Genomic DNA, 22,869 nt, shown 5'->3' on the forward strand with positions numbered 1-22,869 from the left:
GCAAAAAGAACAAAGCGGTAGGCATCACACTACCGGACATCAAACTCTACTACAAGGCTACAGTAATCAAAACAGCATGGTACTGGTACCAAAACAGAAATATAGACCAATGGAACAGAACAGAGGCCTCAGAGGCAACACAACACATCTACAACCATCTGATCTTTGACAAACCTGATAAAAACAAGCAATGGGGAAAGGATTCCCTGTTTAATAAGTGGTGTTGGGAAAACTGGCTAGCCATATCCAGAAAGCAGAAACTGGACCCCTTCCTGACACCTTACACTAAAATTAACTCCATATGGATTAAAGACTTAAACATAAGACCTAACACCATAAAAACCCTAGAAGAAAACCTAGGCAAAACCATTCAGGACATAGGCGTAGGCAAGGACTTTATGACCAAAACACCAAAAGCATTGGCAACAAAAGCCAAAATAGACAAATGGGACCTAATCAAACTCCACAGCTTCTGCACGGTGAAAGAAACAGTCAATAGAGTAAATCGGCAACCAACAGAATGGGAAAAAATTTTTGCAGCTTACTCATCTGACAAAGGGCTGATATCTAGAATTTACAACGAACTAAAACAGATTTACAAGAAAAAAAAAACAAGTCCATTCAAAAATGGGGGAAGGATATGAACAGATACTTTACAAAAGAAGACATACATGAGGCCAACAAGCATATGAAAAAATGCTCATCATCACTGGTCATCAGAGAAATGCAAATCAAAACTACATTGAGATACCATCTCACACCAGTCAGAATGGCAATCATTAAAAAATCTGGAGACAACAGATGCTGGAGAGGATGTGGAGAAATAGGAACACTTTTACACTGTTGGTGGGAGTGTAAATTAGTTCAACCATTGTGGAAGATACTGTTGCAATTCCTCAAGGACCTAGGAATAGAAATTCCATTTGACCCAGCAATCCCATTACTGGGCATATATCCAAAGGATTATAAATCGTGCTACTATAAGGACACATGCACACGAATGTTCATTGCAGCACAGTTTACAATAGCAAAGACCTGGAACCAACCCAAATGCCCATCGATGATACTAGACAGGGAAAATGTGGCACATATACACCATGGAATATTTGCAGCCATAAAAAACGATGAGTTTGTGTCCTTTGTAGGGACATGGATGAACCTGGAAACCATCATTCTCAGCAAACTGACACAAGAACACAAAATCAAACATCACATGTTCTCACTCATAGACAGTGTTTAACAATGGGAACACATGGACACAGGGAGGGGAGCACTATACACTGGGGTCTGGGGTCTGTTGGGAGGAAGTGGGGGGACAGCGGGGGGTGGGGAGTTGGGGAGAGATAGCATGGGGAGAAATGCCACATATAGGTGAAGGGGAGGAAGGCAGCAAATCACACTGCCACATATGCACCTATGCAACAATCTTGCATGTTTTTCACATGTACCCCCAAACCTAAAATGCAATAAAAAAAAAAAGAAATGCATAAAGTGTCACTTATTAGGATGACAGTGAGAATCTGGCTTCAAGGCCATTTTCAATATACATAGAACCTTCTAGAAAGATGCACAGGAGGAAGCTAAAAAAGTGTGTGTTTCAATATCAAAGTTAGACCCCGAAGAGTAGCTCATTTTTATTCCAGGTGGTTCCTGCATGTCAGTAAACCAAGCTATTTTTGGGATGGTGGTGGTGGTGGAGTCCCCAGCGCCTGCATCAGCCACAGGGAGCCTGGAGGGAGGAGCTCCCACACCCACAGGCCCAAGGATGGCTCCTGTGCAGTGCACCTCATAGCAGTGTTCCCTACTCCCCACACCCTGATTTTAAAAACAAAACTTCAGACTCTGTTACTAGGCAATCGGCTTTAAGAATGCTTTGTTATCACCAGTTTCCATCGTTTTCTGTGCTCTGCTGCTTACTGATTTGATGTCATGCTTTTTCCTTCCTCTAATTGGACTATCTCTGAATTACAGTCCATTGACCATGGATGAAGCATCCTCCAGGAGTGCTTAGTGTCCTCTTGTTACATTTTAGGAGTCATTCCTGGAATGCAGGTCTGGAAATCTTTGGAAGACACGTGGCTGCACCCAGGCTGGCTTTGAGACAAAAAGTCTGCAGGCTGTTTCCCCACTCAGACCTCCATACCTGGGAGGGCACTACAAATGCTCGCTCGTTCCCATCTTTCCTTGAACTTTCTCCCTCAACACAGCAGGATGCTGCCTGTGGGTTACTAATGTTAATTAGCAAAGTCAAGAACAAATTGGGATGTTTCCTAATTAGGGACATTGGGTGTTGTACCATGCCACAGATTCAGAACTAGTGTTTGAAGCCTTTAGCACTCTCCCATTGACGGGCCAAAGGCTCTGAACACGAGTTCTCAATCTATGGCACAGTGAGAACTATTTTATTATAGATGCTATGTTTTAAAGTCGCTTCAAGGGTAATAGCATGCTGTTGACTTGTCCACCCCTTTCAGTACTTACTGTGATGCGGTATCATCAACAACACCATTTATCCATTAAGGAAAGAGGCCAATTTTGTCCTGAAGCTGTGGAGTGGGCAAGGCGCTGCTTACCTGGGCAGGGCTGCGTGTTGCAGAGCGCCTCTTCTGTGTGCAGCCCCAGGCAGATGTCCCCTCCATAGGCCGGGGCTGGATTGGAGCATGAGCGGGTCCTCATATAGTGCCCACCGCCGCATGTTGCTGAGCATTTTGTCCAGGGGGACCAGCAAGACCACACGCCATCCACTGTGAAGGAATACAAAGCCACAGCACTTCTGTAATCCAATCCCAACCAAGCTAAAGGAGTTACTAAATGGATGCCATTTAGTGATGGAAGCTAAATGTAATCTGCACTCCAGGAGGGCTGCAGAGCACACATCACAACCAGGCTTCTGGCCACTCGCGGCACTGCATCTGGAGTCTTCCTTCTGGTGAGAGATCCAATTTTATAGATTCCTCCCTACACTTTTTCAGTTTCCTTTACTCATACTTTCAGAAAATATTTCTAAATTGACCGTATCTATGTACAAGCATGACAGCGGAGGGCGTGAGGTGTCCTACTAATTCCAGCTCCTGAGAACAACCATGAACCACCCTGCACGGTTACTGATGTAAAGCCCCAGCCAGCTCTCAACTTTGCCATCTGCACCATCTAACTAGTCAAATGAGACTTAAAGCCAAGGATACGTAGTTCAAGTCACAAGCTCCTTTGCTAATTAGATTATGGTTTACTCCCTGACAGTGGAATAGAGAAAAGGTAACAGGTCCCATGAGGAAGGTAACTGAAGAATGCTCCGTAAATTCAGGCATAAAACAACCAAACGAAGTACAGCCACACGGACTTGCTGTGTTTAAATGACCACAGAGAGGAATCTGAAAATCTGCAGCCATAAGTCGGGTTAGATATTAAGGGTACAGTTTTACAATATGAACGTGAGGCCGAACTGGCTCCTTGAATGACCATTCCCATGACAGCTCATAATCCAGCACACGTCTCTGCCTGTTCCAGTTAGCCCCTGAATTCTTTAGGCTGGGCTCTTGGTACCTGTAGACTGGCCTGCTGAATGCTGGGGTCTGGTGGCCCACCTGAATCTGGGAGACTTCAGGGCTCAGTCCTTTATTAGCTGATCTTGCTAAAACTAAGACCTCATGTTGGCTTAGGTTTGTGACAAGGTCAAATATGATTTGCTGTTTAGCTAATTCCTGACTGTGCCTCTCTCTTACTAGCCAGATCTGCCCTGTTATTGCTGAGTCCCAGGGCAAAGCTACAGGACATTGTTAAACAAGGTATTAGAGCCTCATCAAGAGTTAAGGACCAATCACAACCACAGCTAACTCAATTAAAAAGCTGAGGAGAGACTCACTATTGCTATATGTAGAGAGAATCCTATTTTAACTTTCTCTGTAGCATGCACAAAGAAACAGGAGCAACCATGACAGAGAAAGCCAGAATCATTCAGGACGTAAGACTGGTTTAGCTAGAACAACTTTGATTGTATTTTAATATGCCTGCCATGATGGAACACATCATTATGGTGTAATGTTTCTTTTTAGATATTGGCAAAGGTAAAAAGAAAGCATTTTTTTAAGAAACCACAGCAAAACCATCATCTTTATGACAATATTCTAATTTGCAAAAAGTAAAAAGGAAACAAAAATATGTGAACCCAATTTAGAAAGAAGATTGCAATCTAACCGGAGATTCTGTGATTCAATAGTTTACACAAACTTTTGAATTTCTAAAGTAATCTGAAATTTTGAAAATTCAACAGTATTTTCCCTAAAAGGTATACAGTATATCAGACAGCTAGAGGAATCGATCAAGTGTTTGATACTGGCTGCAACATCAGCAATAAAAGAGACAGGCATATGTTTTCCTAGAACTTTAACATTTTCAAAAACTCTCTCCCATATCTAGTCACACTGAAAGAAGCACTAGCTGTCAGCTTTTCCTGTCTGTAACCTAAATCGGAACCTGGCCTCCAGTGGGTACCCTTGCATGCCCCACACGCCAAGGCAAAATAAGTCATTGTGACTTGCAGTCATAGCAAGTATCTTAGATCTTGGCTATCTAAATGCACACAAGGCAGCCCGGGGCTCAGAAGGGTCTAATGTGTGCCCTAGATTTTGTCAAGGCCTGACGTACAACCAACCATGTGTTCTGAAGATCCCTGGCCTCTGTATGGTATCATAAACCTGTAGATAAATGGCCGACAAGTATATGAAAAGATGGGGGATTGGGGAGGGAGAGCATTAGGAGAAATACCTAACGTAGATGATGCAGTGATGGATGCAGCAAACCACCACCATGGCACGTGTATACCGATGTAACAAACCTGCACGCTCTGCACATGTGCCCCAGAACTTAAAGTATAATAAAAAATAAATAAATAAGAAAATAATAAAAAAGATGCTCAGCATCATGAATCAACAGGGAAATGCAAATGAAAACCACAATGATAGATCACCTCTCACCTGCCAGAATGGCTATTATCCAAAAAACCAGAGATGAGTGTGGGCAAGGACGTGGAGAAACGGGAGCCCTTGTACACTGTTGGTGGGAATGAACAATGGTGCTGCTGCCTTGGAAAACAATGTGGAGGGTCGCCAAAAAATTAAAAACAGAGGCCGGGCATGGTGGCTCACGCCTGTAATCCCAGCGTTTTGGGAGGCCGAAGCAGGTGGATCACCTGAGGTCAGGAATCCTAGACCAGCCTGACCAACATGGTGAAACCCCATCTCTACTAAAAATATAAAAATTAGCCCGGTGTGATGGTGCACTTCTGTCATCCCAGCCCATTTGCAATTGTCCATTCTGAACCCAACTTGGTTAAAAAGTGAATTCACAGGGCAGAGTGTTCTAAATGAGGCGGGAATCGCCCTCTAACTGGCTTCCTGGTGACTGTGCAGCTCAGCATTCACACCTCTAGCACTTCCAACCCTCCCTGCTGGGCTATGCCCTGTCGTATGTTTAGGAATTTCCGCGGCAGGGGAAGCACCACTCAGCCCTGACTCACCCACTGCCTAGTGCAAGGTGACATGGGCCACTCTGAATAACTCCACAACACTCTGCAGTATCTTGGTTTTTAAAAAGAAAATGAAGACAGAGTTATTTTAACATATTAAGGTTATGTATACACAGTATTGGCTTGACCACCGAATCAACTAAAGTGAGAATAACCAACAGATCATGTTAATAGAGTGTCTCTGAGATAAGTGGTGACCCTTTGCACTTGTACACCAGGACAGCATCCAAGTGTCTGGAGGAATCTGCATGTCCTACCCATGGGAACAAGGATGGAGTCTGAAGCCCTGGGAGGAAAGGGTGGGTGGGAAAACCTTGATATTCCCATGACGTCTGCCCTTGTCCAGTTTACAGCATGGACCTGAATCTAGTGAGGCTGCCCACAGGATTCCTCTCAGCCCCCAGAGGAGGACTCGCTTCACTGGGGCTGTGGGAAAGGACAGCTCAGTGACCTTTCCCAGACTCTCAGCATCGGCTTGGCTGGGAAAGCTGGGTGGGCAGAGGAGGAGTCTCCTGAGGCTGTAGAAATTCAAGCAGAGATACCCTAGGAGGAGCCATGCAGCTGAAAGAGCAGACACATTATTGGGAGCCTCAGCTACAAATCTAGAAACTACATTTTCAGTTTTATATATATGTTTATTATCTATCCATTCATCCATCCATTGTCCACCCATCCAAGCACCCATCCAATGAATGCTCATTGAGTATCTGCTACAAGCTAGTTTCTTGCTGTAAAAACTCAGAAAGTTGTCTCTATCTACTAGAAAGACGTTAATATTCTATGCCTTTAAAAATGTTGTACCCAACTTTAGAATGAGCCTTCCTCCCAGTTTCCCATCTCTGCTTGTCAATTTCACCAACTCCTTTCTGTCCTTCAAAACTCAGCTTAAGGGTAGCCTACCTGCTGTGGCTGCCATAACTTCTCCTTGGTGAAAACCACCAAGGAGCCAGCCCACTGCATCTGGTTGTCATAAACTCAGTAGCCAGTGACCATACTGGGTTGACACTGTTCCCAGGATTCTTCTCTCTAAAATCTAAGTTCCTTTTGGATCTGGATCATAGCACTGCATCTGTGTATACCCTGTAAATAGTTCACAGTGGGTTATTCAAAAACGTTTCCTGAGAAATGACATGAATGAATGAAGAAAGATCAGTTAATCAACTCTTTGTCTTCTCATTATTAACAAACAATCCCTGAGGGGTGTTTCCAGTATGTGCCAGGTCCCTACAGGGAGCTGAGGTTGCTGCCATGAGTGAGACTATGCCAGGAATCCCTGTCCTCATGGAGCTTCAGGCAAAAGTCAAGGCAGTCTTCCCAGTTGCAGATCAGCCCTCCGGATGGCCATGATGTGTGGGCTAAAGACTTTCCGAGGGGGGTTCTGGACAAGAGAGCAGGAAGTGGGAAGCTCTGGTGGAAACGTTTTAGGTGCTAGGGACCCTGAGCTGTGGCAGGAAGAAGGCAGATACAGGGGCTTAAATATTAAAGGGAAAGATGGAGGAGCATTTTGGGCACTGTCAGAGCAAAAGCCCTGGGCTGGGGCTCTTTCGGCTCATTTTCATGACTCTTTGCTTGCTTGGGAATTCACTGGAATGAAAAGCCAGGTCTCAGGAAGAAGACTCAGACAAACAGCTCTGCCAGGCCCACAGGAGAGAAGAGTTTGTATCTTTAGAGGACTTAATGAGGTAGACTCTTCGTGACAGAAGACACGGGGACAAAGAACTGGCTTGGCAGACCCAGGGTCCAGGGGGAGCACCTTTGATACCCATGACCCTGGATGAAGACCTGATGGTACATGCAGGCCACCTAGGGGAGGGCTGGGAATCCCATCAGTGGCTGGGAAGGGATTAGCCTCCAGAAGGAGCTGATGGTCACTTCAAAGACCCCATATATTTCCAGACCACATTAGAAAGGCCAGGTTTTCCATGAGTCACAACACCTAGAGTCCATACCCTTCGAGTAGTTCATAGGAATGTTTTAATTTCTCTTACAATAAACACACACACACACACACACACACATCAACACAATCTAGCCTAGATGGCATTTCTCTTTCCCCAATGCATTAGGGAGTGAGGAGCCCCTGCAGGCAAATGTGCCCAGGGCCCAGGGAGGTCCCACCGTGGTCCTGCCTGTCAGATCTTTTCAAACAAACAACTAAAGCCTCATGCTTGCCTGAAAAGAAGGCTGAGAGAAGGATCTTAATATTGCTTGGGAAGATTTAGGATTTGGTTACAGGTGTGCTGGAAAGAAAGGGTTAGCAATTGAGAACCCTTCCGTTATTCTTATTTTTTGTTTTCTTTTTCTTTACTTTTTCCACTCTGGGCTAATCTAACAGGTGATGACATCACACAAGACACTTATTTATTTGTTTATTTTTGAGACAAGGTCTCACTCTGTTACCTGGGGTGAAGTGTAGTGGCCTGATCATGACTCACTGCAGTCTTGATCTCCTGGACTCCAGCAATTTCCCACTTCAGCCTCCAGAATAACTGGGACCACAGGCGTGCACCACCATACTTGGCTAATTTTTTATTTTTGGTAGGGATGAGGTCTGTCTATATTGCCCAGGCTTGAGCTTGTAGGCTCAAGCGATCCTCCCTCTTTGGCCTCACAAAGTGCTGAGATTACCAGCATGAGCAACCACGCATAGCCAGGAAATTTATTAAGAACAGAGATCTCAAACATGAAGCCAGGGAGATGCGTGAGGCCTGGTAAATTAGAAGGCTCTCCAAGGCTCTTGGGTTTTCAGATCTTTTGTAGATTACACGATCCACTTACCTGGGCAGGGCAAGATGTTGCATTCTTGGTATTCCAGGGATGGGCCGAGGCAAGGCATCCCCCCATACTTGGGTTCCGGGTTGTTGCAAACACGCTTCCTGTTCCGAATGCCCCTGCTGCAGTCACGGCTGCACTGTGACCACGATGTCCAGGCTGACCAAGCCCCATTGACTGTGTGGGCAGAGTATCTCCCAGCACGCAGGAAATCCCCAGAAAGCCCTGCCAAGGAAACAGGTAAAGTGTGATGTGTTTCAAGTTTCGGAGGAACCACAGTCCACGCTAACTTTCATTCTGTATCAGCTGTCTGCCTTACTCCTAGAACTACCCACAAATTCAGTTGAGCTCTTTTTATACTTCAGCAGCCAGAAATCTGCAGGGTGATAACCTCTTATACTTCAAGCTTCTTTCCTGCAGTTACTACGAAACAAAGCTGAAATTAAGAGCTCCATTTGAGAATACAGTAATGTCCTTACACAGGAAATAATAGGTCCTATAGAGGTAGTTCATTTACTTTTTGACGAACCTTCTTACAAAGAAAATACAACTTTCTCACTTCCCTTGGGAATTCTACGATCAAGTTCCCTGAGACACCATGGAGAGAGCCTGCCCTGGAGGACATCCATCTGCAGGAAGGGGAGCATAATTCAGACATTTTCTAAACTTGTTCTTTCATCTGTTAACCTTTCAAAGGTGAATTCATGCTGGTGAAAGGTGCCAAGCCAACTGCTCCTGTATCACAGGCCACAGAAACTCCTGTCACCTCTGTGGAACTCGTGCCCTAGAACTGAACACAGTGCTGAATGACTTTGCCAGATGCTTCTATGAAGTTGAGAGCTTACTACCTAACAAAATGTGTTTCCCTAGGAGCCAAGAGGGGCAGCAGCAGCAGCAGTCAGGGTGCTGGGGTGAGTGGGGAGCTGCTGTAGCAGGAATCACAGCCACAGGCTTTGAACACATACTGTGAGTGATGTGTACTCTGGGCACTTCAACTTAAGTCATGTAATTAGCCATAGTCAAAATTTATGTTTGTTTTGATGAAAATGTCTACCCACTCACAATACTAAAAAGTATTCAATAATTTTCTCGAATGTAGGCAATGTGACACAAGCTTTAACAAATAACTCTAAAAGTACGCAGTAAACTTCTGGAGAAGTGTGGTCAAAAGACAAATGTGCCAACAACTCTTGGTGTTGTTAAGCAACTGTGTTGTTTACTTAGAAAATCTGTTTTGAAAGGATGGCAGGATACTCTTCAGAGAAACTGAATTAGAAGTGTCTTTTGGTGATAAATCAATATTCTGTGGTCAATCAATAAAAAACAACTATGCACAAAATCAAGCCTCATTTTATGTGGTGAGAGGAAAGTGAGACCCATTTGGTGTTTTCAAGATATCAATACCAAAATGTGAGACGGTCATTAGAACTCAAAGCCATTAAGACACAGGAGGATAAAGCTCCACGGTGCATATGTTTATCGCAGCACTATTTACAATAGCAAAGACTTGAAGCCAACCCAAATGCCCATCAAAGATAGACTGAATAAAGAAAATGTGGTACATATACACCATAAAATACTATGCAGCCATAAAGAAGGATGAGATCACGTCCTTCTCCAGGAACATGGATGAAGCTGGAAACCATCATTCTCAGCAAACTGACACAAGAACAGAAAACCAAACACCGCATGTTCTCACTCATAAGTGGGTGTGGAACAATGAGAACACATGGACACAGGGAGGGGAACATCATACACCAGGGCTGTCGGGGAGTGGTGGGCTACGGGAGAGATAGCATTAGGAGAAATACTTAACGTAGATGATGGGTTGATGGGTGCAGTAAACCACCATGGCACGTGTATACCTATGTAACAAACCTGCACGTTCTGCACATGTATCCCAGAACTTAAAGTATAATTTAAAAAATATATTGAAGTCACACACAAAATAAAATATTAATGTTAATTGTATATTTTACATAAATATTGCCATTCATATATTTAAGCAATCCAATGTTAAGCTTTTTTGAAGGGGAATAGTAAAAATCAGGATAATTTCTCAAACTTCAAATGTTTAACACTTATTAAAAGTACTTTTAAATTCTGAATTTCATATGTTAAATTCCAAACCTCAAATTAAAATAAAACTGTTGTTTAAATGGAAAAAAAGACACATCCTTAATCTACTTTTGAAGGAAATATAGACTCTCTTTTATAAATGTGTATTCACATTTTCCTTGGTTTATATTATTAACATTTAAAACCAATTTTAGCTCTGGTTTTATATGTATCTGAAAACGGCAGGAATAAAATGTGTAAGTTCAGAAAGGAGACTGAAGTTGATGTACAGAGAAGCACCATCATTCATTTCCTATTTGTTTCTTTAATATGATAAGAAACACAGTTTGCAGTCTGTTTTGAAATGAGAGAGTAAGTGAATAGAGATAGTATTGCCAGATTGAGCAAATAAAATACAGGAAACTGAGTCAGATATCACTTTCAGAAAAAGAATAGCACCTTATGATAAGTACGTCTCAAATATTATACGGGACACATCCAAACTTAAATAACTGGGCCAGGTACACTAACATCTGTAATCCCAACACTTTAGGAGGCCAAGGCTGGCAGATCACTTGAGCCTAAGAGTTCAAGACTAGCCTGGGCAACATGGAGAAACTCCATCTCTACAAAAAATACAAAAATTAGCTTGATGTGGTGATGCACACGTGTAGTTCCAGCTACTCAGGAGGCTGAGGTAGGAGGATTGATTGAACCCAGGAGGCTGGGCCATGACTGCACCATTGTACTTCAGCCTGGGCAACAGAGTGAGATCCTGTCTCAACAAACAAACAAAAACCAAAAAATTGCATGGGTCTTAGTCATTTAAAAAGTTATGCGGCATATACTTATCCTGAAAAGGATTCATGGGATATACCTGTACTAGAATAAACTTCTGAAAGATATCTAAAATTTGCATTTAAATTTTGTACTTTATCTCACTGTGCTAGGTGGAAGTCACAAGACCATCCACCATCCTTCATAAAATGTGCATCTTTAAGTCCTCAGTTATCTTTCTCTTGGTATTTCATCATATACCTTCTCTTCCAAATACAACAAGAGTTTACAAAATTAAAAAGAGTATTATTTTGTTACTCATTTTTCTAGGTGGGTGGTATTTGTTTAAGTTGTACGTTTATTCACATAAAACATGATATGAAAGCAGACTCTTTTTATTTGCTTCAAGAAACAATGAGCTTGTGTAATCGCTGAATGACAGTGAGCAGTGGCGTGAGGAGAGGAGAGAGTTAATGTCAGTGAGAACAATAGGATGAGGAAGCAGACTTGTAAAGCAAGTGGCTCCTGCTCCACCTCCTGGGCCTCCAGGCATCCAGGCTGTTCACCGGTTCCCAGGAGAAGTCATGGTGATCTGTGACAGGAGAGCAGCTGGTGGCGGTTATTCAGAGCCATGCTGTCTTACAGCCTTCCTCATGGCAACACCAAGGAGATCTACCGAACTCCATGAATTTATCCCACAATAAATTCTGTCCAATATGGCAGCATGCCAGCTCAGTGGCACTTGTCTAGGCTACCCACTCTGGGATAAGACCCCTTCTCTATAAATGGTGCCTGTCCTTTCATGTTGGGAGAATAAGGTAGGATCACCAGTGCAAAGATGCTAAGGCATATCTAAGAATGGCTGCAAGATATAACAATCACTGTTCTCATCAAACTGTGAACGAAAGACCCATCTATGAGTATCTATTTCCTTTTCTGTTAGTATCTTTTCCTTTGAAAGAGATTTTGCTCAATTACAGGAGACTAAAAAATAGAGATGAAGAACAAAGCAAAGAATCAAAGCTCTTAGAGACCAACAGGCTCAACTCCTTTTTCTGCAGTTGAGACAGCTGAGCTCTAGGGAGAGAAGGAGACTTGCCCCAGGTCAGAGGACCCCTTGGTGTCAGGCCCAGGCAGAGGCCAGATCTGGTTCCTGTCTCAGGGCTTTCTCTGTGCTACTACTGTGGCATTCAAGGGATTTACTCAATTGTGAGGGGCAAAGTGATTTCAAAGACTATTCTAGTATCCTCACATACTGTGCTTTTTAAAAACAGAAAATCTTTTTATAGGTACAAAGAGAAATGTACTTCCGTTGCCTTTGTGAAGTTTAGGGATTAAATAAATAAAAAACCTTTCTTCAGCTTACATTTTAGTGCCAGAAGATGTATGAAAGATCAACTGATACATCCCCAGTACATTTTCTGGTACTAAATAAATCTCACACAAATGATTCTGCGTCTATAATAATGTTATTTGGGGTCCTGATTTCATAGTATCGCCTCAATAACTTAACTTTTTACAGTAAGGGTCTTTTCTTTCAGTTTTTCATACAGTCAGTTGCGCTCTATGGGGAACACTGTTTTGAAGACTGCCAAGCCATAAATAACCGAAAAGAAAAATGCCCCCTTGCTGTTTATGACCTTAGAGATAAGATCAAAGGCCCTTCCATGGAAGTGGGTCAGTCCCCGTAAAACCACTACTCACCATCTGTGGAGCAGCCACTCGTGCCGTCGCTAGAACAGTACCGCATTTCAATTCTCTGTCTTCCCACTTCCAGCAAATTCGGATCGGGCAGGCGGGCTTTGCACGTGTATCGGAATCGCTGCTCATAGTGGCCGCCATTGTCAGAGATGTTGACAGGCGTCCAGGGAGTCCAGGGCGTGGTCTTCTTCAGCTCAGGACACGGGCTGGTGTTGCAAGGCTGGTACTCCTGGGGAGAACACGCAGGCGAGTGTTACCATAGGGGTAAACAAAGCAACCTCGCGAAGGGCTCCTTTCCTTTAGGGAAAGATAAGGGTCTCTAAAGCATCAGCTCCAACACTCACAGCTACTCTACAAAACTAAAAACACATTTATGTTAAATTAGGCATTCAACAGAATGCTGTGTTCAAATAATCTCCTAAAGGAATTCATACTGTCTCTCCAGTGCCAACAATGGGAAAGAGACAACAAACTTAATTGTTTGTGGGGAAAAAAAAAACCAGTGATCCCATAAAAATCATCTTCCTTTCACTAAATGAGTAGCTGAAAGTATTGATTATTCTGATGTTAAATTTAGCTATTTTCTTTAAAAGATTGAGCTGTAGAGCTCATAATATTCAGTTTGAGATTAACGGATGTTTGAAGACCGGGGATCACAGATGCCAAGTGTTAGAGTGGTAGGGGAGTCACGGGATAAAATGATGCAAGAGACTTTTTTTACGTATAAGAAGCTTTCCCGTCATCTCCCAGCTAACACCTTCAAGGCCCTTCTCAGCTTCTCCTGAGAGCACACTAAAATGTAAGTCCTGTTCCCTCCCTCCCAGGTACCTCCCTTGTAAGCATAGGTAGGAGGATCCTGGGTAGCTGAGCATGCAGTGGCTTTGGAGGTCTGGCAGGTGGAGATGATGAAAATCTGCCTAGAGCACTTACTGATTTATTTGACAAGCATTCTATATACGATTACTGCGGACACAGGGCCCAGTCAATAGGAGGATACAGGGACTGACCACTGGATGCAATGTGACATCCTTTCTCCATTTTACAGCAACGGGTTTCACTGGAGGGAAGACCCACACACATAATACACCTGGTGGTGGCCACAGGTTTAAAGATTTTTAACATTATATTAATAAAATAAGAATTAAATCACCGTTTAAGCTTTATCGTAAAATAAGAAAATTGCTCTATCATTTTTCCACCTCTTTCAGTTGCATATTTTGATACTTATCTCCACAGAGCTAATCTTGAGTTGGGGTCCTTTTGGTGAACCATTTGAACCTATGAATTCCTTTGGTCTCAGAAATATTCCTGATTACTTCATCTCATTCTCCCCTCTGTTTTCTTGCTGCATCTCTTATCTTTTGGATATAAACTCATTTATCCATTTTTATATTTCTCATCTTTTATCTCATAGTTTCCATGTCTTCATCTTTTGCTCTAGTTTCTGGAAGATTTCCTCAATCTTATCTTCCAAAATAATGATTGAAATTTTCATCTTATCTATTACATTTTAAAGTTTCAAAAGGCCTTTCGTATCTTTTTTTTTGGTTCTTGATTATTCCCTGATACTGTATGCTATTCTTATTTTTTTTGGTCATACTATTTTCTCCAATTTGAGTACATTAGGATTTGAGTACACTGAGTACATTAATGAATTATTTTAAGGTTGTAGCCTCTCTCTACAGCTTCTCTATCTTCTAAATTGCTGAATTCCCTTTGATTGTTTGGATCTCTATCTTTCTTGTTAGATTGTATCTTCTGTGGTCTGAACATTCTTTGTTTTCTGCTCTGATTCAGAGTGGAGGGCTAAAAAGTTTAACTGGAAGGTCTGAGCAAAGAGAAGTCTATAGACCTGGTCAGATCTGGTTGGGATCTTTAGATGAAGTATGTTGTCAGAATCTTCAACCTTTCCTGCTGGACTCCTCAGAGACCCCTGAGAAGACTGCTCCAGTGCCTTGCCTGGATGCTGGAGGCTGAGCCATGGGGGATCTGAGAGCCAAGTGGAGGAAGACGGTTGAACTCTCAGTGTCCAGTAAACAACCATTATCTTACTCTGCCTTTCTCAGTTCTGAAGCACCCCATTAAATGAGCCCAGTGCTCAGAGGTCCAGAGACCCTCTGTTTCCCTCTCCAGAAAATAAGCTTCCTGGCATCTGCTAGACAGAGCAGGTCTAGTCTCCTTGGTGGAGTGGGAGAGAGGTATGGAGGTCTGAACAACTTCTTAAACAGAAGTCATCCAATGTTATTTTGCTACTAACAGAGAAAACGGGACTGCTGATTCCTGAGCTCTCTGAGGGGTCTCCAGTGTGCACTGAGATGATTATTTTCATGTATGCGTTAGGGGTCCCCAAGATCACTCCAGTGTCTATGATTAGATAGCAGGATCCATAGCACTCTGTATACAGCAGTGTTCTCAGCTATAATTTATCATAGTAAAAGAATACAAAGCAAAATCAGCAAAGGGAGAACGCACATGGGATAGAAGTCCAGGCAAAGCCAGGCACAACCAAGAGTCCTCTTTCAGTGGAGCCACAAAGGATGTGCTGAGGTTTCCCCAGCAGCTAGCTGTGATGATGTACAGGGAAGGTAGTCTACTGGGAAGCTCACCGGAGACGGTGCTCAGGGTTTTCACTGGGGTCTGGTTGCATAAGCACCTTTGCATTGCATGTACCAAAAGTCCAGATTCCCTAAGGAAGCTTTCAGTATATGTACAGACAGGTTAAGCACAGAAAGCCACTCTTGCCATCTGGGAATGGTAGAAACCTTCCTGAAATCCAGATTCCCAGATGCCAGCCAAGAGCTAGCCTTGCAAACAGGCCTTTCCAAGAGTCACAGGGCAGGGCAGCAGCCATGTCTTCTGCATAGTTCCCCTCTGCTAGACTTGAATTCATGCTTCTTCTATGTGTTTCCAGATTGTACTTTTTATAAACAATATGGTTCCTTCCCTTTTTTTTCTTTGTGCATTTATGACTTTAAAAATCAATCCCTCCAACATTGTATTGATATGCTTCCAGTAGGACAGAAACAACTGTGTATGTCCATGCCACGAACTTTACCTGGGAACCTAATACAATCTTTATTTTATTCTGTTTTAAATATTCTGACTAGCTTTCTTTACTCATAATGCATTTCTTTTTTTTTTTAGCGGCTAACACTCAGGATTTTTGTGACATCATAGGCTTTTAACAGAAAATACGTAAAACGACCATTGCTGTTTCTTTGATTTAATACTCTCCAGGCATTCCTCCCGGACTATGCCATCTCCGCATCAACAAATACTAGAAAGATAGATGACTTCATTTTCTTGTGTTTACAGCATCTTTTATTATGGCATCTTTTGAATGCTGCCTCTTAAATGAAAAAGCCCCAATGAATGCCATAAACCCAATCATGTGAAAAGCCAGGCACAACACATCTGTGATCTCTTTCACTTGGAATGAAAACCACATGACATGGACCTCCTGCGCCTATGGTATGGGGATGCTTTCACCCCTGGATTGAGAATGCCATGAGCCACTGCCCTTCCCTCCCTACCTCAGAGCCAGCCTGGCCATGTAAGCATCCCGGAGCTCCTTGGTGAAATGTACTCAAAACATGTGCAGTTTGGCCATGTGTGGTGGCTCATGTCTGTCATCCCAGCACTTTGGGAGACCAAGGCGGGTGGATTACCTGAGGTCAGGAGTTCGAGACCAGCCTGGCCAATCCCATTTCTACTAAAAATACAAAAATTAGCCAGGTGTGATGTCAGGTGCCTGTAGTCCCAACTACTCTAGAGCCTGAGGCATAAGAATCACTAGAGCCTGGAAGGTGGAGGTTGCAGTGAGCCAACACTGCACCATTGCACTCCAGCCTGGGTGACAGAGTGAGACTCCGTCTCAAACAAACAAGCAAGCAAACAAACAAATAACACGTGATGTTTATGGGCCTCTGTTTGAAAAGTGCTGGTCTTTAGGTCTTAACAAATGCAGCATTATCTATAAATTAGTAACATCCTACATCTTCATAAGCAGATTTATAAGCTACCATCAGTAATTCTTAGGTTCCCCACACTGCAAGCTTCATGCCTTCTATGGAGATGAAGCTTAATTTTTGAAATGTGCGAGTGGCAAATGTGTTTGGAAGTTGGCTCAAGTGTCTGCATTGGCATCTGTGTGTTGGTCCCAGAGGTAGGCACAGCTCAAGGCTAAGGAAGATCAGTTCAGTTTCTTTAGATCTAAGCTGCCAAAACAGTCTGTTCTTATGTTCTTATTTCCTCATGGTTCAAAATTTAACATGAGACTAAGAACTTCTCCTTTCCAGTGCTTTTTGAAGTTTAATTATGATACATTCACTTGAAGTATCAAATTATGAAATGGTGAGAAATGGTATGGCCAATTTGTTTTACCTTAATGAGCAAAATCATGAAGTGATTTAATTCTATTGTGATCACTTATATGGCTTAACTGAATAAGTATGCTGCAATTTACTAGAGAACTACTACTGTAACTATCCAAATGTAAATGGAACTTTAACAACACTGCACTTAATACTAAAGAGATAAATGATTTTAAAAAGGATTTCAGGAAGCTATCTATTGTGATTTGGCACATAAGGTTCTTAACATTCTGGTGGAAAATGAGATAACAATGCTTACTAAACTAATTATAAATAACTTCACCAAATATGTTCCCCATGTATTATGTACTCCGGTCAACTGTGACAAAAGCATCCATTTAAACGTTTAATCCAGAAACCTGGGAGACACTCTGCCAGTTCTCCCTTACTTCTTCTTTTCCATTTTTACTATACTTTAAGTTCTGGGGTACATGTGCAGAACATGCAGGTTTGTTACATAGGTATATATGTGCCATAGTGCTTTGCTGCACCCATCGACCTGTCATCTACATTAGATATTTCTCCTAATGCTATCCCTCCTCTAGCCCCCCCACCCCTGAAGGGCCCCAGAGTGTGATGTTCCCCTCCCTGTGTCCAAGTGTTCTCATTGTTCCACTCCCACTTATAAGTGAGTGCATGCGGTGTTTGGTTTTCTGTTCCTTTGTTAGTTTGCTGAGAATGATGGTTTCCAGCTTTATCCATGTGCCTGCAAAGGACATGAACTCATCCTTTTTTTTGGCTGCATGATATTCCATGGTGTATATGTGCCACATTTTCTTTATCCAATCTATCAGTGATGGGCATTTTGGTTGGTTCCAATTCTTTGCTATTGTGAATAGTGATGCAATAAACACACATGTGCATGTGTCTTTATAGAATGATTTATAATCCTTTGGGTATGTTCCCAGGAATGGGATTCCTGGATCAAATGGTATTTCTGGTTATAGATCCTTGAGGAATCACCACACTGCTTTCCACAATGGTGGAACTAATTTACACTCCCACTAACAGTGTAAAAGTCTTCCTGTTTCTCCACATCCTCTCCAGCATCAGTTGTTTCCTGACTTTTAATGATCTCCATTCTAACTGGTGTGAGATGGTATCTCATTGTGGTTTTGATTTGCATTTCCCTAATGACCAGTGATGATAAGCCTTTTTTCATGTTTGTTGGTAGCATAAATGTCTTTGTTTAAGAAGTGTCTGTTCATACTCTTTGCCCACTTTTTGATAGAGTTTTTTTTCTTATAAATTTGTTTAAGTTCTTTGTAGATTCTGGATATTAGCCCTTTTTCAGATGGATAGATTGCAAAATTTTTCTCCCATTCTGTAGGTTGCCTGTTCACTCTGATGATAGTTTCCTTTGCAGTGCAGAAGTTCTTTAGTTTAATTAGGTCCCATTTGTCAATTTTGGCTTTTGTTACCATTGCTTTTGGTGTTTTAGTCATGCAGTATTTGCCCATACCTATGCCCTGAATGGTATTGCCTAGGTTTTCTTCTAGGGTTTTTATGGTTTTAGGTCTTATGTTTAAGTCTTTAATCCATCTGGAGTTAATTTTTGTATAAGGTGTAAGGAAGTGGTCCAGTTTGTTTTCTGAATAAGGCTAGCCAGTTTTCCCAACACCATTTATTAAAGAATCCTTTCCCCATTGCTTGTTTTTGTCAGGTTTGTCAAAGATCAGATGGTTGCAGATGTGTGGCATTCATTCTGAGGCCTCTGTTCTGTTCCATTGGTCTATATATCTGTTTTGGTACCAGGACCATGCTGATTTGTTTACTGTAGCCTTGTAATATAGTTTGAAGTCAGGTAGCATGATGACTCCAACTTTGTTCTTTTTGCTTAAGATTGTCTTGACTATACATGCTCTTTTTTGGTTCTATGTAAAATTTAATGTATTTTTTAATGTAATTCAGTGAAGTAAGTCAATGGTAGCTTGATGGGGATAGCATGGAATCTATAAATTACTTTGGGCATTATGGCCATTTTCACGATATTGATTATTCCCATCCATGAGCATGGAATGTTTTTCCATTTGTTTTTGTCCTCTCTTATTACCTTTAACAGTGTTTTGTACTTCTCCTTGAGGGGGTGCTTCACATCCCTTGTAAGTGTATTCCTAGGTATTTTATTTTCTTTGTAGCAATTGTGAATGGGAGTTCACTCATGATTTGGCTCTCTGTTAGTCTATTATTGGTGTATAAGAATGTGTGTGATTTCTGTACATTGATTTTTGTATCCTGAGAATTTGCTGAAGTTGCTTATCAGCTTAAGGAAATTTTGGGCTGAGACAATGGGGTTTTCTAAATATACAATCATGTCATCTGCAAACAGAGATAATAGACTTCCTCTCTCCCTATTTGAATACCCTTTATTTCTTTCTCTTGCCTGATTTCTCTGACCAGAATTTCCAATACTATATTGAATAGGAATGGTGAGAGAGGGCATCTTTGTCTTGTGCTGGTTTTCAAAGGGAATGCTTCCAGCTCTTGCACATTCAGTATGAAATTGGCTGTGGGTTTGTCATAAATATCTCTTATTATTTTGAGATATGATAAGTTAATACCTAGTTTATTAAGAGTTTTTAGCATGAAGGGGTGTTGAATTTTATTGAAGGACTTTTCTGCATCTATTAAGATAATCATGTAGTTTTTCTCATTGGTTCTGTTTATGTGATGAATTATGTTTATTGATTTGCATATGTTGAACCAGCCTTGCATCTCAGGGATGAAGCTGACTTGATTGTGATGGATAAGCTTTTTGATGTGCTGCTGGATTCAGTTTGCCAGTATTTTACTGAGGGTTTTTGTATCGATGTTCATCAGGGATATTGGCCTGAAACTGTCTTTTTTTATTGTGACTCTGACAGGCTTTTGTATCAGAATGATGCTGGTCTCATAAAATGTGTTAGGGAAAAGTCCTTCTTTTTCCATTGTTTGGAATGGTTTCAGAAGGAACGGTACCCGATCTTCTTTGTACCTCTGGTAGATTTTGGGTGTGAATCTGTCTGATCCTGGGCTTTTTTTGGTTGGTAGACTATTAATTACTGCCTCAATTTCAGACCTTGTTATTGGTCTATTCAGAGATTCAACTTCTTTCTGGTTTAGTCTTGGGAGGGTATTATGTGTCTAGGAATTTATCCATTTCGGTTCTCCCTTACTTCTACGCCAAGTTCTACAGTCATCGGTTCCTGTGTTCCTTCTGTCATCTCCATCTTAATTGTCTCTCTTCTAATTCAGACCCCCATCACCATATGCCTGATTTACAGAATCAAAGCATGTAGTTCCCCAAAGCTTAAGTGCCTATTTATAATTCCGCATCTATTAATAGACTGCAAATTTGTCAAAAGCAAGAGCTTTGTCACATTTATGTTATATTAACCAAACTTGAACAGAGTAACACTATGTGGTAAGTGGATAAATCGTATTGATTAAGTAAGAGATAAGCCTAATTGAGATAAAATTTGCATACATTTGGGGAACAAATTTAGATAGTTAAGTGGGACCTCCTGTTTTGCTGTTTATTTTTCCTTCCAGAAAATTAAAATATCTTATATTTCATATATTAAAAGTAAAGTAGAGAGATGGAGACAACCCAAGCAGAATTTGATACCACATCCTTAGAGTGAAGCACAAAAATTACCCTTAAACTAATCTCACCCACAGTGAATATATAAACCAATTTTATTCTCATATGGAATACTTGTGGTTTCCATATGCAGTCATCCAGTTCTCTTTCAGTAACTAAGTTTGGTCTGCTGAGACAGAAAGCAATTCCACATTAGAGAAATAACAGTAATTGAATTGTGCTTGCAAAGAGCAAAAACACTCAAGTGTCTGCATGGAAGTAGAGCCATGCTCCCAGGAGCATGTGGCAAACAGAGCAAAGATTGACAGGAAGTTCTGGAAATTAGTTTAGTTGTACCCAGTAAGGAAGGTAAGTAAAGGAAGGTGGTGGATTCAAAATTACAGGGTCACAGAGTGTCTTCTGCTTCCCTCCAATATGGAGTAATGGAAACTGTATTTACCCTTTCACCTCAATAACAAAAAGTTATATTAAATAATGGTTCTTAAGGTAGTGGAATTCAGGTGATGAAGGCCAGTTATCACTGAGTGATGGAGACAATTCAAGGGAGAGGCATGAATGCCACAACCTATAGCCCTGAGAAGGTTTCCAGGCCATGGTATGAGGAGCAGAAACCAGGGCACAGGCTAGAGGCTGAGGAGACAGGTTTGGGAGCTGGAGAATGCCAAAGTGGCTGAAATTACTGGAAAGGAGAAAGTTACACAAAGCGAATATACCAGTGATGTGCAGAGATCACCCATCAAGATTTCAATTGAGTACAAATTAGATAACACAGGTTTTCACTTAAAAAATCAGCAAGTTCATGTGAAGAAACTACACAGGAGTAGGGAAAGATCTGCCTGGAAAGATCAGAGGGAACAGTGTGTGTCACCACACAGGACCAGAAACAGTGCTTGCTTCAAAGAGCAAAAGTAAAAGACCTCATAATGTCAGAAGCATTGGTAGGATACCAAAAAGGGCCCTGCCTCTACACTGAAGAAAAATTATCACAAACTAAATGTGGCTTTGATCCCAAGTAACTAAGACTAAAAGCAAGCACGAACACCATCAAACTGGTTTTACAGAACTTAATTATGTCCCCAAAGAGAACACTAGCATATACTTAGGACAACAAAAGTGTCTACCACATAGCCAGTTTAAATTCACAATGTCTTGCATCCAATCTAAAATTACCAGGTATGAAAAGAGTCCAAAAACACAACCTGTAAGGAAGAAAAAACTCAGTCAATTGAAACTGATGCAGATATGACACAGATGACAGAATGTGTAGTCAACAACATCAAAACAGTAATTATAACTGCATCCCATATGTTCAAGGAAGACCTCAAAGAGATAAGGAAGAAATAACTTGCAACATACCAGCAGTAATATACAAAATATTTGCAGATAATTGCATGTGAGACAGTATCTCCCAAGTCATTCTATGAGGCCAACTTTAGTCTGATATCAAAACTAGATAAAGACAGAAGGAAAGAAAACTGCAGGTGAGTATTTTTCATTAATATAGATGTTAACATTCTTAAAAAGACTTTTAATAAATCATACCCCAAAATATATCAAAAGGTTAATACCTCATGATCAAGTGGTTATTATGTCATCAATGAAAGATTGGGTTAGCATTTGAAATTAAATTAATGTAATTCATCATATGAACTGTATAGAAGTAAACTCATACAATAATCTCAATAGATAAAAAAATTATTGGATAAAAATCAAAATTAATCCTTATAAAAACTCTCAATCAACTTGGAATACCAATAAATTTCCTAAATCCCATGACGGACATCTATTAAAAACATACAGCCTGTGTGCTTTCCTCCTAAGATTAGAAATAAGGCAAGGATGTCTGTCCTTACCACTTTTATTCAAGATTGTGCTGGAAGTTCTAGCCAGTGCATTCAGGAACGAAAAAGAAACAAAAGTCATCCATATTAAAAGTAAGACCTAATTATATTTTCAGTCACAAGCAATATGATGGTCTATGTATAAAATGTTATGGAGTCTACCAAAAAAAAAACTACTAGAAGTAATTAATTTTTTAAGGCCGCAGAAGACAAGATCAATGTAAATATAAAATATTATTT

At 41.3% G+C, this 22,869-nt stretch overlaps 1 protein-coding gene across 6 annotated transcripts in view; it reads right to left on the reverse strand.

The window, feature by feature from the left end:
• The window catches only part of SEMA5A (semaphorin 5A), a 493,544-nt gene that overhangs the window by 23,111 nt on the left and 447,564 nt on the right, over positions 1-22,869 (reverse strand). For all 6 annotated transcript variants that reach the window (XM_064375855.1, XM_064375856.1, XM_064375857.1 and 3 more), the window contains 3 exons: positions 12,836-13,061; positions 8,303-8,521; positions 2,574-2,744 (listed from right to left, as the gene is read on the reverse strand). In XM_064375855.1, coding sequence (XP_064231925.1) covers positions 2,574-2,744; positions 8,303-8,521; positions 12,836-13,061 — 616 coding nt within the window. The remainder of the gene's footprint in view (positions 1-2,573; positions 2,745-8,302; positions 8,522-12,835; positions 13,062-22,869) is intronic.

This window comes from Aotus nancymaae, unplaced genomic scaffold (assembly GCF_030222135.1).
Source record: "Aotus nancymaae isolate 86718 unplaced genomic scaffold, 86718_ANA_hifiasm-v0.15.2.pri h1tg000014l, whole genome shotgun sequence".
NCBI lineage: Eukaryota > Metazoa > Chordata > Mammalia > Primates > Aotidae > Aotus > Aotus nancymaae.